Source organism: Rhipicephalus sanguineus, chromosome 1 (assembly GCF_013339695.2).
Source record: "Rhipicephalus sanguineus isolate Rsan-2018 chromosome 1, BIME_Rsan_1.4, whole genome shotgun sequence".
In the NCBI taxonomy this organism is placed as follows: domain Eukaryota; kingdom Metazoa; phylum Arthropoda; class Arachnida; order Ixodida; family Ixodidae; genus Rhipicephalus; species Rhipicephalus sanguineus.
The window spans coordinates 278,467,205-278,483,068 of NC_051176.1; the positions used below are offsets into that span (position 1 = coordinate 278,467,205).

The 15,864-nt window shown below is 52.1% G+C and overlaps 2 protein-coding genes across 2 annotated transcripts; one reads left to right on the forward strand and one right to left on the reverse strand.

Annotated features, from left to right (window-relative positions):
- The first annotated feature begins 805 nt into the window (after nucleotides 1-805).
- LOC119379059 (docking protein 1) lies at nucleotides 806-10,181 on the forward strand. Its single transcript, XM_037648208.2, has 4 exons — nucleotides 806-1,039; nucleotides 1,504-1,683; nucleotides 2,662-2,836; nucleotides 9,597-10,181. The coding sequence occupies exons 1-4, from the start codon at nucleotides 977-979 to the stop codon at nucleotides 10,163-10,165; spliced, it is 987 nt and encodes a 328-aa protein (XP_037504136.1). The 5' UTR covers nucleotides 806-976; the 3' UTR covers nucleotides 10,166-10,181.
- Nucleotides 10,182-12,945: 2,764 nt separating this feature from the next.
- LOC119382929 (endothelin-converting enzyme 1) lies at nucleotides 12,946-14,940 on the reverse strand. The gene has a single exon (XM_037650851.2). The coding sequence runs from the start codon at nucleotides 14,804-14,806 to the stop codon at nucleotides 12,953-12,955; it is 1,854 nt and encodes a 617-aa protein (XP_037506779.1). The 5' UTR covers nucleotides 14,807-14,940; the 3' UTR covers nucleotides 12,946-12,952.
- Nucleotides 14,941-15,864: the final 924 nt, after the last annotated feature.

The following is a 15,864-nucleotide window of genomic DNA, read 5'->3' on the forward strand; positions in this document are numbered from 1 at the left end:
AACGTGACGGATTTCTAATCACCTATTTGTATATTCACTTAGTTGCCTCAATAAAAGCTTACAAAACTTGCCATGTGAAGTCATTCTGGCACCTTAAGAGCACAGCGTAATTAATTTTTTTGCCGATAGAGAATTATGCATATTGCCGTCAAAGTCTATGACGTCACGGCAAGCTTGCGCGGAAACTTCAAGGCACGGAGGAAGGCAAGGGTGCTTCAGCGCAAGGGTGGTGTTTCTGTTGGTGTGAAATGGTAATTTACTGTGATGTTTGTGTGTGGGGTGGTGGCGGGGTAGCGCATAGACCTAGCCATAGGCGTGTGCAGGGTGCCCCTTCAGGGGGGGGGGGGGGGTCGGAGGTTCGTCGCAGCGCCCCCCCCCCCTCCCAATTATGTCAATATGTGGCGCTGACATTGCGCCCCCCCCCCCCCCCGAGTCGCAGCGCCACCCTCCCTATTATGCCAATGTGTGGAGCTGACGTTGCGCCCCCCCCCCCTCCTCTTAGGTGAACAGGGGGGCGGCCGCCCCCCCCCCCCCTGCCCCCTCTGTGCGCACGCCTATGGACTTAGCCATGGTGTTTTGAGGGAATGGTGTGCTTGCCGGAAAATATGCAACACACACGCAGCGAAACCAAAAGAGCACCGCGCTAGCGAACCGAATATAAATATAAACACCGCAACGTCTCGTTCAGCCCGTCGTCGCGCAGACTGCAATCGCGGCTGTTTCTTTTTACTTTGTGAGCGGGGCGGCGGGGCACCCACTTCTCTGGCGGCGCCCGCAGCGCCGACGCGCTCGTAGCCGCTCCGACGACCAACCAACGCACAGACAAAAGGCGGGCGAATTTCAGAGGCACACTTCCGCAATCGGCGCGGCCGCCGCCGCAACGTGCCCCCTGTGCACTGACGTCTTCCACATCCGGAGGGTGTTTCCTCGCGTTGTCGCCGCTCGCATCAGACGGGCCGCCTTGCACGATGGTGAGATGGGCAGCGAGGAACCCGCCAAGACTGGCTACCTGCACGTCCTACACCAGGGATTCCTCAAGGTAGAAACGCATGTCATTTCACATTACCGCCTGTGGCCTGGCGACCCGTTCGTGTGTCTCGTCGCGGTTAACGCACGAGCGGGATTCGCTGAAAAACTGGCGCGATTCTGCAAACTGTCTGCACCGACACAGGCCATGTCGAAGACGCGCCAGCGTATGTCACTGTAGCATACCTTTTTTTTTTTTTTTCGTCATTTTCGCTGTTTGGGGTGTCCCATCGATCTGAACACTGTTCACCTTCCTTGTGGTCTCAACTGTACAAATGTGTCGCGGAGATAACGAAAGCGTGCGTGCTCTTTCTCGTTGCGATCAGTATCGCCGCCCAACTTCCCATTTGTGGCCTAAACGTGAAAATAGCCAGAACCGGCGTAAAGCCCGGTTGTATGGGAAAATAGCCAGAACCGGCGTAAAGCCCGGTTGTATGGACGGCGCACGGTAACCTGCCGAGTATGATGTTCTTGCAGAAGTCGTGGTTGCACAAGTACTGTGCCCTGTACGATAGCGGCCGTCACGGCGTGAAGCGACTTGAGGTGTACGACTCGGAGGAGAGCTTCTCTCGCCATGCCCAGCAAAAGTGCATCACCTTGGAGGACTGCATTAAGGTCGTGCCCGCGTTGCAGAAGCAGCAGCCCAACGTTTTCGAGGTGAGCAACTCTATCGCGGAGTCGATCGAACGTACGCTGCTGCCGCCCTAGAAACGAAACTGCCTTTTACCGCGCGCTTTCAGGCACGTCCGCGGAAACTTGACACGTAGTGTCGCGAAATGAATGCCAAAATTGCCATTTCTTCACGCAGAACTTTAGCACTGCTATACGTAAACGACCCCCAGGCTCGTATGAAGTGTCCGTTCTTGTAGCAAAAGTGTTCATAGGTAACAACAGCACAAACGAAACACGAGGAAGACACGGGACAGAATGTCCTTGTGTTTCATTTCGTTTGTGCTGTTACCTATGAACTATGCATCACCAACTAGCCCGCCAGCAAATTTTATGAAAGCGTTCACTTTTTTTTTTTTTTACAGTGGCACATTTTACTGATCTTTTGCTTTGGCGCCGACGGGCACAGAAAATTGTCCCGTTACTTCAATATAAAATCAATTAGGTCTTTAGTTAATTGCAAAACATTTCGCAATTGCGTAAGGGTCGGAACCAGTCGGTTTATTGTCTGTAAAGCACGCTATTGATGTTCATTTTTTATGCTCTTTCGCTTTTTCTGGATAGGACAAAAGTGCGTGGGACACCTGTATATTGCAAAACAGGCTAATGGACGAATGTGTGTATCGCTAAAATTTGAAGCGCACATAAATCTATGGCGACAGTATGCATGGATAAACACGCCCGAAAGCACCTCGTCATTATACACACTTCTGCAATAATTAATGCAGTTTCTTAAATTCCAAGTGCGCTTCACGGACTGTCAAAGATGCCGTGAAAGGTCGCAGGGTGCCGAGGGCGTGCGCCCAAAGTAGATACTCGAGCATTTACTTCTTTTTTTTTTTTTTCCTCTATTCTCCTCATTGGAACGTGCTTGCCGCTATTGAGAACCGAACCTGCGTCTGCACAGTAATTTCATTTTTCTTGCGTCGCATGTCCACACAACGAGACGCACGTGTCGCTTCGCAGGTGCATACGCGGACTCAGAGCCAGCACTTCTCGGCCGACTCGTTCAGCGAGATGACGGAGTGGATCGAGGCGATCAGAGGCGTCACGTTTGGACAGCAGGCTGTCGCGACATCAGCAGCGCAGGATTCGCCCACCCTGGAGGAGGAGAACACCCTGTACGGATCTCTAGATGCTCGTAAGTGGACGATTAGTCGACAGCTCTTAAGCTTATATCATCGCCTATCACCAAATTCATAGCCGCATAGAATGGCATGCAAGAATAAATAGTAAACCTGTTTTGACTGACAGCCTTATTTTCATTAATTTTGCAGTAAAAAGTTCAGTATTAACGAACGTCATTTCCCTTAGTCAAATTTCGCGCTGGAACCACATCACCTGAGCATTATTTGGCTCATTGTGTGACCCCGCCGTCGTCGGAAAGTCGTGGCAGAAAAACGGAGCATAAATAGCTATAAAGAAAATGGCCACGCTGAGGATTCGAACCACTGTTCGAGCGTTGCGACAGGTGATGAATGGCTGTGGCGGCCGATTTACGAGTTTGTTGTTGTTGTTTGTGGTTATGTAGAGGAAGAGACGCTTATTTCTGTAGCCCAGTCGGGAGCACGGCGCAGCGTCTTAAGGGGGGGGGGGGGATGAAAGAGGATAGTGGTGTGTAGGATGTCATTGTGTCTCGTTCGCCGTGGCCGGAGCAGCAGGCAAGGAGGCAGCAAGGGCTGGGGCGGCAAGTTCCCAGCTCATCTGTAGGCTGCTATTCCCGTCTCATCCAGGAACTCCACCAGGCTCCGGAGCGCTGGCAGGTGGGGACGCGACGGGAAGAGTAGTGACGAGGTGGCACTTGAGCTCGCTCCGTTGCCGATCGTTTTGCGCCTTTCCCCTTGTCGGGAAACCAACGCGTTTCGGGTACCACACAGTGCTCACAACGGCCGAAATGCGAAAAGGGCTTTAAATTAAATTGCATAGTGTGTTTTATACCCCTGTCACACGGGACGTTTTAATGTCATTCGAATGGAATAACATTAGCACCTAATGACATTATGCGGCTGCTACACAGTGATATTTAATGTAATTAGAATCGAATGCCTTAAGAAATCGAATGATTTCGAAAAACTCATTCGCCGTCGCAGCCGAACCGAACCCCAGAGACTACTGAAAATGTGGCATTCAGCATTCCCAATTTGACACGCATTCATACGAACTCGCTATTAACGTTTTTTTTTTTTTTTTTTTTTTTTTTTTTTTTTTTTTTTTTTTTTAAAGGGCATCTCTCATTTTAACGAGAACAGGTGTACGCAAGGCTGCTGCAAAATCTTTTTACTCTCCTACTCAGTGGCGTGTCTGGCCGCCGGCGCTGTCTGTCGTAGTGTAAACAAACAGACGCCTGTGTGCACGTGTATCTGCAGCGATGGCATCAGCTCCACGAGCGCACTGGATCCAGGCGGAGGCGTTTGCTCTCATAAGGCTACGGGAAGACAATTTTGCGGAGTTCCTTTGCAAACTGCTTTCCCGCATGGACGCATGTGAGACTGCGTTTTGAAAGCGAATAAACGTGGAACGCTCTGGGTTTCTGAGTGTGTGCTGTCGCACTGCAAGCTGCCACGGGTGCCTCTGTCACTTCGTGTTGGGGAAAGCTTCAATAGACGCGGCACATCTTTTTTTTTTTTTTCGTCACGCCGCGCATGCCTTAGGCGAACGCACTCCGCCTTGTTTCATATTCATACCCAACAGGCTGCATCTTGATTCTTCTTCTTTCTGTAGATCAATGAGTCTCTTCGATTGTCTTATGCGCTTTTCTCGCAACGCGAAGTACAAAGCAACTAAATGCTTTATTTGCTGCAGCTTAGCGTCGTTGTTCAGCGGCACTGCCATGTGAGCCATGTTGCTTGTGTTCATGTTGCTACTGGCTAAGCGTCGTCTTGGCTAATTCTGGCCAGATATTATGCGATACAAAATTTTAACCGTTTATTTTTTTGTGAAGCGACTTTCCCCATTGCTTTTAAAATAAATAACTTCACTTTTCTACAACTCTACATGACCTTCCTCAACTTTTCAGGCCATTTTTTGTCTGAATTATCGACATTGGTATCATGAACTAATGACATTACTTTTTCCTGTGTAGCACCATCACGGATCGAATGGCACTCTTTGCACCTAATGACATTAACACCTCCAGTGTGACTGGGGTATTAGGTGCCGCGGCACCTAAAACACACTATGCAATTTAATTTCGCCATATCGTGACGTTCGCGAACGCCACGATAGGATTATGAAGCTGTGGGCGAATGCGGATTAATTTTGACTTCTCGGGTTCCTGAACGTGCGCTTAAATCTGTGTGCGTGGTCGTTTACTTATTATAGCTTTTTCTTCTTCTTCTTCTTCTTTTTTTTTTTCACTTCGCGCCTTGCCACCCGCGCGAGTGCGATGCCGTTATCGCTAAACCGCCACAGCGGGTACACTTCTAAATCTGCATCGTCACACTGATGTCACGGAGTTAAAAAATATACATTTTGAAGAATAAGGCGCGGCGTACAAACGCTGTTTCTTGCCCAGCGTGTCTAGTGCGTGATCAGCGCGACAGCGGGCCGGATGTTCCGCCTTGTGACACATTATCGCTGCGCTTTTCTTCCGGCAAGGCCGGTGCCCGCTGCTTGCAACTCGCAGCAGCCACGACGCCATGCGGCACTGTGTGCTGTCTCCCATAGGCGTGTGCATAGGGGGGCAGGGAGGGGTGACCCCCCCCCCCTTAATCACCTAAGAGGTGGGGGCGCGAAATCTGCCCCGTACATTGACCCTTCTAGTCACCTAAGAGGGGGGGGGGGGCGCAAAATCTGCCCCATACATTGACTTAGTGGGGGGGGATGCTGCGATGAACCTTCGCCCCCCCCCCCCCCTGATGGGGAACCCTGCGCACGCCTATGCTGTCACCTTCCACGCACCCTCAATTAGCAGTTGCTTGTGCAAGGCAGTTATATGGGATATATGCTTGGTTTATCATTGCTAGGTGAATTTAAAACGTCAAAGACATATATAACACGGCAGCAAATGACGATAACTTCGGATCATTTCGAAGAACGGCCGTACTGGAACGCTGGCACTGTGTTCCAGCATGGCCGTGACGTACGATGAGCTCATTGTTTCCGCGGCCTCATCGTGCGAGCATGAATTTGAGCCAGTACTAAGGCTCGACCTCCCTCGTTTCATCCTCATTCGATTATAGTTAGGCTAGACCGGTTGCGTCACTTGTGGGTGGCTACTGTGGCCATACCCGGACTGCGAGAACGAGTGCTCCATAGATAATTCCTGGCGTTTTACATGCCAAAACCACGATGTGATGATGAGGCGCACTGTAGTGGTGGACTGCAGATTAATTTCGACCACCTGAGGTTCTTTAACTTGCACCGAATCCTAAGTACACGGGTGTTCTTTTGCAGCCGTGGCACGTAGCACGTAAGGTGTCGCGCTGCTAACTCGAGGGCACGGGTTCGATTCCCGGCAAAACTGGATTTGAACCCGTACAAAAAAAAAATGCAAAAGCAAAAGAACGGGTGGGCCGTTGTTGAACGCCTTCAGTAACGGGAGCAAGCAGGCATCGTCAGCCGCTGCCATCCACTCCGGCACAGTTCCGACGAATAGCGGGGCATCACTTAGTAGGAATTTTAGATATGAAAGGCCAGAAGAAAGATGCGGTTTGTCGTGAACGGCAAGAACTGCGTCGCAGTGACTTGAAGATATATGCATATACTATGAAACTGTTTGCAAGCTTGATCCGCACAGCGTTACCGTCATCGCTTTGGTAAGCATGCAAGTCACTTAGGTATCATATGCATATCAATTTGGATAAACGTGCAAGTCAGCGCGACGTCCTTGCATCACGAATGCGCGACTGACTTGTTCGAGCAACTTCATTTTCAGTAGAAGCGAAGTCAAACATGGAATATCGGCAGGCACCACGAGTTTTCTCTCTGCACCGGGAATAGAGTTGACATATGCGTATGTAGACGTCCTAGCCGGGAATCTAACAGCAGTTCCCCGAGCGATGTGACCTGACACATTTTTGTAGGCGCGTACGTAAATACATTTTAATCGGCGCTGCAAGTAATCGGAAAACCATTGTCAAGCTACCTGATCAGCTGTGGAGACTAGAAGGACGCAGTCGCAAGTTCTCGTACCCATTCACCGTGGTGTAAGTAATAATCAGTGGCGAATCCAGAGGGGGGGGGGGGGGGGGGGCGATCGCCTCCCCAAAGCCTGTGTCAGACCCCCACCCCCTGTCTGCATTGCCTGTCGCCCACCTCCTTTATCAAGTTGCTTCGGCTACCATTACACAAAAGCGGGAAGGAGAATCTTGTCCCCGCCCTCTACCTCTCTCCTCATCCCTACCCTACCCCCCCCCCCCCCCCCCAAATGTGGCACCTGGATCCGCCCCTGGTTCTGATCCTTTCGTTGCCTTCGATCGGGAACGGCTCAATCACGCGCGACCAATTTGTTTGAGAACAGTCGCTTCGCAAATGGTCGTCGCTTTGGTCTAAAAGCGACTCTTTTGGCTCAATCGATCGCTGCTCGATTTTTTAGTTGCGCGGCTGCAGTCGCAAAGCTATTGAACCAATCAGACGCGTTGGAACAGGACGTGCGTCAACGGCATCACAGTCGCGAGGAATTTTGGTGCAGCGACGGCAGGTCGCCCAAGCCGCGGTGTGAACATCAGTTAGGGCGGCTAGCCACCTTACGTCGGTCGCTTTGAGTCGCTTCTTGGTCGCGTCACCTCTTCAAGTCGATAGCAGTGCAAGTGAAATGGATAAAAAAAAAAAAAGATGCTCGCACCGCTGCTGCAGCTTTAACTAAAGTTTTATGTTGTCCACCCACTCACTGCTCACCGTGTAATGGCGCTGTCTGGTCCCATTGATGTTCTACCACCTCACAACAGAAAATCGGGCAGGCGAAATTCTCTCTGACACTATTGAACTCGTCGACTCTTTGGAAATGGCTATGCAGCGTGCTTGTCAAACGTGCTTGTCAGCAAGCCTTCGATCGCTCTATCTGTGCGCGCAATCTGTGGGGATTACGGTAGCGGTACTTGATAATACTTATCAGGTGTTTTTTCATTGTTCTTTCTTCTTTTGTTATATACTGCGGAAGTATTACAACGCTGTTGTGATGTATAAAGCTTGTAAGTCAGCGCTGCTGTCAACGTCCACAATTTCTACGGCCGTGCCTCATTTTCTCTGTCGCAAACTTCTCAGTGTGTCTTGCCGATTCGCCCAAGCATCAGCGTTAGCGGTGCTTGCTTTTCTCTCTCTCTCTCTCTCTCTCTCTCTTTCCTTGTATATTTATGTGTGACATGTAGTTCCCCAATAAACATTTCTGGAAAGTAGCGCCGCGTTTTCGTTTCATGTTTCGTATGACGCGCGGTGTTCGTATATTCAGGTGTTATAAATTACCAACTAGCACGATGAGAGGAGGACAGTGCAAGGTACACACATGCCCCCGAAACTGGTTTCGTTGTATCGTTCTGGTTATCGTCCCCGCACATTCCGTTCATCGAAGTCACGTGGACGAGAACTTTCAGAGCGATGGTTCTGCACCTCAAGGTACAAACCCAGAAAACACCTGGTTCCGTTAGTCTCACCATGAAGCTCAGCCAAGGTCACGCTAGCGTCTCTGAGCGGCGTCAGCGCAGCAGAAATCTTTACGCATTGCCCGCGAGATGACGCCAAGTTCTCGCTGATGATTGATGAGTTCGCGCCGACGTTTCTCCATCGTATCAGCGCGTTGATCACGTGCTTCGTTCCACGCGCTAGGTGCACGCGCATCGCGTGTCGTCGCAACGACGGCCAAAGAGCTTCAGGGAAGCGCTAGTCGCGCTGAAGAAAAAGCGCGCTGGCATGCCTGTCCGCCAACGGGAACAAAGTTCATCTGCGCGTAAGGCATGCTACAGCTCAACGCCGCAGGTTTGTCGACAGGATCCCGCAGTTGGCGAGTACAAAGTCTCGTCCTTGCCTAAATCAAGACATGCAATAGAGTTAAATCTCTGCCAGTGATCTCGTCCTTTCCCAAAGCGAGCAAAACCGAGCTATCGCTCGACAAACTTGGCGTTCAACCACGGCAATTTCTTACTTTGGACGGAGCCTTACAGGGCAGCCGAATAAATCCGTGGACTGGAAAGGCCTCGCCGAACGATGGCGTCACTGCGCGTCGCCATGGCAACCGGGCGCAGCCAAAATCATAAAAATGGCGCGAAACGCATTGGCTATGCTCGCTTGAGCTTGTATACACGTTTAATACATGTCTGATCGGTAACCAATAAATACACAATAATTTATGGAGATGCAAATGCCGCGATGTATGCTCGCTTGAACTTGGATACACGTACGTTTAATTCCGATCGATGGCCAATCGATAACCAATCTACTGATCGATAGCTGTAGCCGATGCCGATTACGACCTCGACGAAACCAGATGAGCAATACTTGGCCAATTCGGACTTAATCGGGACAATCCATGCCGATCGATATGCAAAACTAATGGAGCACGATACCGACATAGCATATCCATATATAGTATAGTATAGCAAGGGGTAGGAAAGGGAAGTGAAGGATGAAGAGGAGTAGGGGAACGACACCAGCTTCGCTCGTCCCTGTCTTCGCACCACTAGTGCGTAGCTGCCCTGTTTTTATTTATTTATTTATTTATTTATTTATTTTTAATAGTCCACTAAAGGACCATTTCCGAAACGCGCACCAGCCTGCGTTGGAAGTCCCGAAGCGGTCTTGTGAAGTGAACGTTTCACCGTCTGTAGTGAAACGTTTGCGAAGCCTCCGAAGATTCCGGGCAGTGCCATACCGAGCCTCAGAGCTTCGAACTCCTTTAGTTTTTTTTTTTCGGTGGGTCGATGCACGAACTGCTCGAATTGCATTACATCTGCCTTCTTTCTTTTCAGCGCACGTGTTTCGGGTGCGCGCCCTGCCGACGGAGGCCGGCGAGCGGTGCGGCCTACGAGGCTCATTCTTTCTGCTGGTCGGACCCCGGGGCGTGACGCTGGCCGAGCGGGGCCCACGCGGCGCGCTGGGCGCCGCGCTGCTCTGGTGGCCGTACAACAGCATCCGCCGGTACGGCCTTCTGGCCGGCACCTTCTCGCTTGAGGCCGGACGCAAGGCGGCCTCCGGCGAGGGCCTCTTCAGCTGGCACGCCACCGATGCCGAAGACATCTTCCGCGCGGTCGCCTCGTGCGTGCGCGCCTCGCTGGACGGCTCGGCGCTGCTCGAACAGCTGGAGCAGCACTGCTACGAGAACGTGCCCCTGGTTCAGAACGCTGGGGGGGACTCTGAAGACGTGCAGCACGTGCGCCGTAACGGCGACGAGTATGCCGTGGTGCAGAAGGCCGAAAATCTTTCAGCCGCAGTAAAAGAAAAAAAAAAACGTCACTTCACTCGCTCGTCTCCCACTCGGGTAGGCGCGCAAGCCCGCAGGAAGTGGGGTAGTTGGCAAAACTTTGGGACGAATGTATAGCGACTGCCTTGATATAATCGTGTGTGTTTCAACTTGTAATAAACTCTGTGCGCACAATTGGTAAAAGTGCTTGCCTGATGCTGAATGTGTGCGACTATCGCGAACAGTCGTCGTTTCATTGAAAGTACTTCCAAACTGCTTTTTGGCGTCTACGGCTCACGTTCTTAAACTTAGGCGACCGGAATTGCATTACATGGTATAAAATGCTTGTTACTTAAGTGGTCCTGCTACCCAGGCTGCCGCAATGCAGTGATGCATATTCCTCACAAAAGTTTACTTGCTGCGTTGGACACTACTCAACGGAAATAAATCTTACGTGTCATCATCGTAAAACAGTACAAGGCAATCACGACAACAAAAACAATCACAACATAGTTGAACCAGCCGTCTGAAAGTTTCCAACGCTCGAAGGGGGCTCGTGACCGGAGTGATCGTGACGTCATGGATTTTTACAGCGTCTGCTTAAGTCTATAGTTAATTTCTTATCGCAGTGGTGAAAGCAGCTGCGACAAATTGTGCCATCGTGCTCAAAAAAATAGAATTTTAATTAGTGATGAACTTGAGGCTATGTCATATATGAAGTATAAGAACGAAAGCACCCGTCACTTGATGCTGCATGTTAGCAAAACTAAATACCCAAAGCATTCCGCCGCCGTCGTCCTGCAAGTCAACTGAGCAGTACGATGCCGTCGGCTCTTCGCCGAGCCTCTCTCCGGCGAATTTTCCTCTGAATGTGTCGCCGCTGTGTGGTCATTTTCATCATACTGACTGTGTTGAATTTCGGGACTTGTTTGGGGAGAAACAAGAAACTTCCATTGCGAACATGCGCGGTTCGTTTACATATCGGCCGCCATATTACCGGGTTCTGTATATAAGGTTATTTGAGTTCGCCGGCATGTTGGCTTGCGCGATTATGACGTGACGTTGTCTGTCATAAGGTTCCGTGAACGTATAGTGTTCATGTGACCTCACTTCCGCCGCTCTCGCCGTCGCCCGCCATCCCTGAGTCGCCCGCCATCCCTTGGTACCTACCGCAGTTCACGTGCTGCAGCGTGGGGTGTTGAGGGGTTGTCAGCTGTTGCTCTGCGCCATGTTGAAAATCAAGCACTGTGGTTTTTTTGATGTCGTCCTTCGACGAGCTCATCGGACCAGGAAGACCTCGAATGTTTGCTCGATCAAGATGTGTGACACGTCGACCCGTATCGGTGATCCATCAGCAGAGATGCCACCGCGGGCTTGAGCTTGTTGACCTACGTGGTCATGTTTAATTACGTCGTTTTCTACAAATTACATAGGCGTGGCCCAACAACAAGTGAAAGCCCAAAGTCCCTCGAGGCCCACAATATTTTACGAGAGGATGAGTGAAGTGAAGCAGCTCCCATCGAAAACGAGTCGTCGTGCAGCGCGAGGCAAGTTTACAGGAGATGCGGCCCACGTACGCCACCAAAGTAGTTCATGCAGCTCGAAATCGAGACTTCCCAAGTGTTTTTCAACAGTGATAATGCTGAGGCTCTTTGATCGGCATTTGTTGAAACAGCCGGGGAAAAAAAATGTGCAAGTGCGAGGTACTTCGCGTGGTACGTAACGCCTGCCACTTTTTCTGTCCCGTATGTTTCTGCCACTTTTTTTTTACCTTGTATTTTACTTCCGTTGTTGTGCGCTAATGTAAAGTGGTGCCCCTGAAAATGATGGAGACTGTTTTAGGAAATTAACTAATGGTTAAAAAGAACGAGTTTGCCTGACCCTCCCACTTGAACCGATCGGAAGCTTAACTAACTTCGTTTCAATGCAATCCCCAAACCCCCGCGATTGGCATCACGATTTCAACAGCTTCGCTAACCCGCTGACTGTGCACGCGGTGGTCGTGGCGAAGTTTGTAGGTATAGTAATCACGGTAAGCTATCTCTCTTTACAGATAAGTGCGCACTTACTCGTAATGAAGTTGCGTCTGAAGACGCGAATATTATCGAGGTTCTTTAAGTCATTTCTGTTAGTCCGCGCCATCCAAACACGCCGGTGCTTCTCGGAAAGTCGCAGTGTGCATTGACAATATCGCGTGATAAGTTTCGGCAAAGAGAACACCCCGACGCTTTGTTCGCACGTGCACACTATGTATACTGAAAGTGTTTAACTTGACCTGAATTTGTGCTCCCCCACCGGCGATGGAACACGGGTATGCCTCCCCCCCCCCCCTCATGGCGTCATGTCGACACGTATGACTAGGAATAATTATGTCTGCAGGTAATGAACTGTAGAAGCGTGGCTCATTGGGCGAAGCAGTACCGATCCATATTTTACACAGCGCGAACTCCCATGGTGTTGTCTTCCTCTGTTCATACTGCGAGTTCGCGCTGTTAGTAAAATATGCAGTAATGTACTGCACGCCATGTAACAACAATGTTCATGTAGACCATGAACATTGTTGATTCAGTGTCTTAGAAAGGAATGGCCGCGCATATGTGTGTGGGGCAGTGGTGTAGCCGGGGGGGGGGGGGGTGACACCGGGCCCGTGCCCTCCCAGAAATTTTTTTTTTTTGCCATGGCATACACAGCAGAAAATGACACTCGACGACATCTGCCCTACCCTCACATCAGATCATGGAGGTCCCCCCCCTCCCTCGAAAAAATTTCTGCCTACGCCCCTGGTGTGGGGTGCTATGGGTGTGATCGACTGAGAAGGCAAGACAATGATACAGCGCCCAAGCCTGTTTTCTTGCACCCTTCAAGCTTGCGCGTGGCGATGACCTTCGAAGAGGTGCCGGTTCGCATACATGTGATTGGTCCTTCTCACACGAGTAGCGGGCACCGCTCGTGCGGGCTCATGGGATCGCCCGGGCTGCACTTGAAAGCAGCCGAGAACTCTTCGAGGTTACGCACGGCTGCATTGCAGGAGCTGTTCTCGTGCCCACACCACTTGTGACAGCTGCTGATAAAAAATATCTGGTCAGGGGTGTAGACCTCGAGACCTTTGAGCAGCACGTGCTGGTGTGTTCTTCGGAATGCGTGGAAGGCAAGCCGCAGGGCGCTGCTCTCCATGAGTGCCTCGCCGCCGCCGTGTCGACACTCGAGCCTGTTTCGGAACTCGTCGGCCGTCGCGTCGTCCCACCAGTTGCTGGGCCGACCGCGCTCGTCGTACCAGCGTCCCTGCTCGTCGAAAGTGTGCAGCAGCTCGAGCGCCATACGTTGTCCGAGGCCAGCGTAGTTGAAGGCGGCTGGCAGTGTATCCTCGAAGAAGGGCGCGTTAAGCATGCCGGCGGATACGATGATGGCGTTTCGCTGTGCCGTGTAGACGACGTCGACGGACGCCTGGTTGGCCTCATGTGCTTCCCTGTGGCCACTGTGCTCGGTCACGTTGATGTACGCCTTTAGAAAGTCCTTCAGGCCGAGGTCGCTCACGGCAGCATAGATGTGGTTGACCTGCGCCTCGCTGCGGTGTCGTGGCAGAATCCAGGAGAGCTTGCGCAGCTTGAGCGTCGCCATGGCCTTGGGCCTGTCGCTCATCCACCGCGTTGCGCGCACGCTGGTAATGGCGGCCGCACGCAAGCCGTCGGCTATCGACTCTACGGCCCTGCGAGAACGACGCGTGGCGAAGTGGCGCACCACGAACGCGTTATAGGCGAGCGGCATGAGGTTTGCAGCTTGTGCTAGGCAGGTGGTCTTGATCAGGTTCGGGCTGGGCTCGAGCCGTCCCAGCTGGGTTTCTAGGGTGGCGCGGAACATGTCGTACTGGGTGAGCGAGCCGAAAACGCGGGCCGTATGCCAAGCCACGTAGCGTCGCAGCGCGGGCTCCCCACGATGGCGCCGCAGGAAGTTTGCGTACCAGCGCACAGCTGTCGGCCCCTCGACGTCCACCGGCGTGTGCGAGTTGGTGCCGGGCAGCTCGGTGAGCAAGTCGCTGAGCGAGCCGCACTCCTCGGCCACCACCTCCAGGGGTACGGTGCGAGTCATGGGCTCGGCGGCGGGCGACGCGGTTAGTTCTCGCTCGATGAGCTGAAGGTCGTGCGCTACGGCTTGAGGGTCATCCAGCAATGCGAGCTCGGCCACGCGGAGCACGTAGCCTGGCGGGCTGTTTGTCGGCGGTGGATGAGCAGGTCGCAGCGTGATCCCGGCGCTTGCGTTGTACTGCACTGCTAGAAGCAAGTGCAGTGCATGACGCGTCGAGAGCCGCAGTAGTGCTCGGAAGGCGCTGCCCATGCTCGCGTTGGCGGGTCCTAGGCCTAGCTGCACGATGAATGCGCGTAGCGTGCTGCGCTCACCGCCGCCGGGCGACAGCGATGCCACGCAGCTTTGGTAGAGCGCCACGACCTTGTCGACAGCCGACTGGCTCCGCCGCGGTACCCGGTACGCAGTCCAAGCGTAGTTCATGATGAGCTGCACGCGCGATCCGGCCCTCTCCATGTGCGGCCAGCCATCACAAACGAAGCGCTCCAGGTCCTGGCAGGGCCCGACGCTGCGGCTCAGCGACATGTTGAGCGCCAGCGCGGCAGTGCGACAGGCTGCCGTCGAGCAGAGCCCTGGCGAGGAGACCGTGCCCCGGCGGCCCAGGAACGTGGCTAGCCCCAGCAGCGACAGGGGCAGACCGACGAGCATGGCCCCAGTCACGCCGCAACGCCATTTGCTGCGACGTTGCTCGCACGACATTCTCCTCCTGGAACAGGCAGCGATGGCCTCCGTGCCGCCTCAAGTGGCCATTATCATGCGCCACGAGACAGCTTTGGATCCACGGTTGGGTTCTGGGGGTGTTCCCACTACGGGGCATTGACCCTGAATCTGGAGGCATCAGGAGGGAAAAAGACTATCAACGATTACGACACCTTTTGATGGAACAGACAAATGGGCGAGTTGGTTGGGCTTCATCCTACAAACGGCGTGAACAACACATGCTGACGAAGGAAGGGAAACTCTGTAATAAGGGCACTGATGCACATATCTTTTTCTTTACAAATACGATGCGCTTCGACGATTTCCCTTGTGAGATGACGGTTCGCCATAACGGTTCGAGTTATGACTCTTAGCATGGTTCGCAGCCACATGCATTGTGGCGCATTGCGGTGCATACTCCCCCCCTCATCCCATCTGTCTTCTCATTGGCCTACTTGCGACAGGCTGCTTGCGTAAGCCAATTATTGGGGGAAAAAAAACTATTGCCATCCTTAGGCGCGTGGACGCGATATCATCCAGGCATATTCCGCACTAACAAAAACAAAAAATTCGGCAGATCCCACGTCCCGTGGGAGTCGATGTTATGCGAAGCATGCGACGGGAAGGTGACTATGGCGTAATTTTTTTTACTGAGAGAAATGTTACAAAATAACGCTAAAGATTTGTGTAAATTTTATACGCACACATATATGTTGAAGAGCCGCCTATGTGTTATATAACCAGTCGTTTACAGTTGGGTAACGTTGCCAATGGCAACGTTGGTATTATACAAACACCAGAAGTGGTAAGCTGATATGTAGTGCTTATACTTGTCCCTTATGATTGAGAACGCACGCACGTTTCACGAACACGTGTGCATGTGTGGAAGAAGTTCGTGACAGTTATAGAACAAGGTCATCATCACCGTGATCACTGAGCACCAGCAGCTGGTCATGACTTGTTATCGGATCAGGTCGTGATCGCGATGACGAGGGGTCCATGTGTATTGAAGTATGAGGTATAGTACAACTGTTGGAAATCGTGGATGCCTCGGTCAT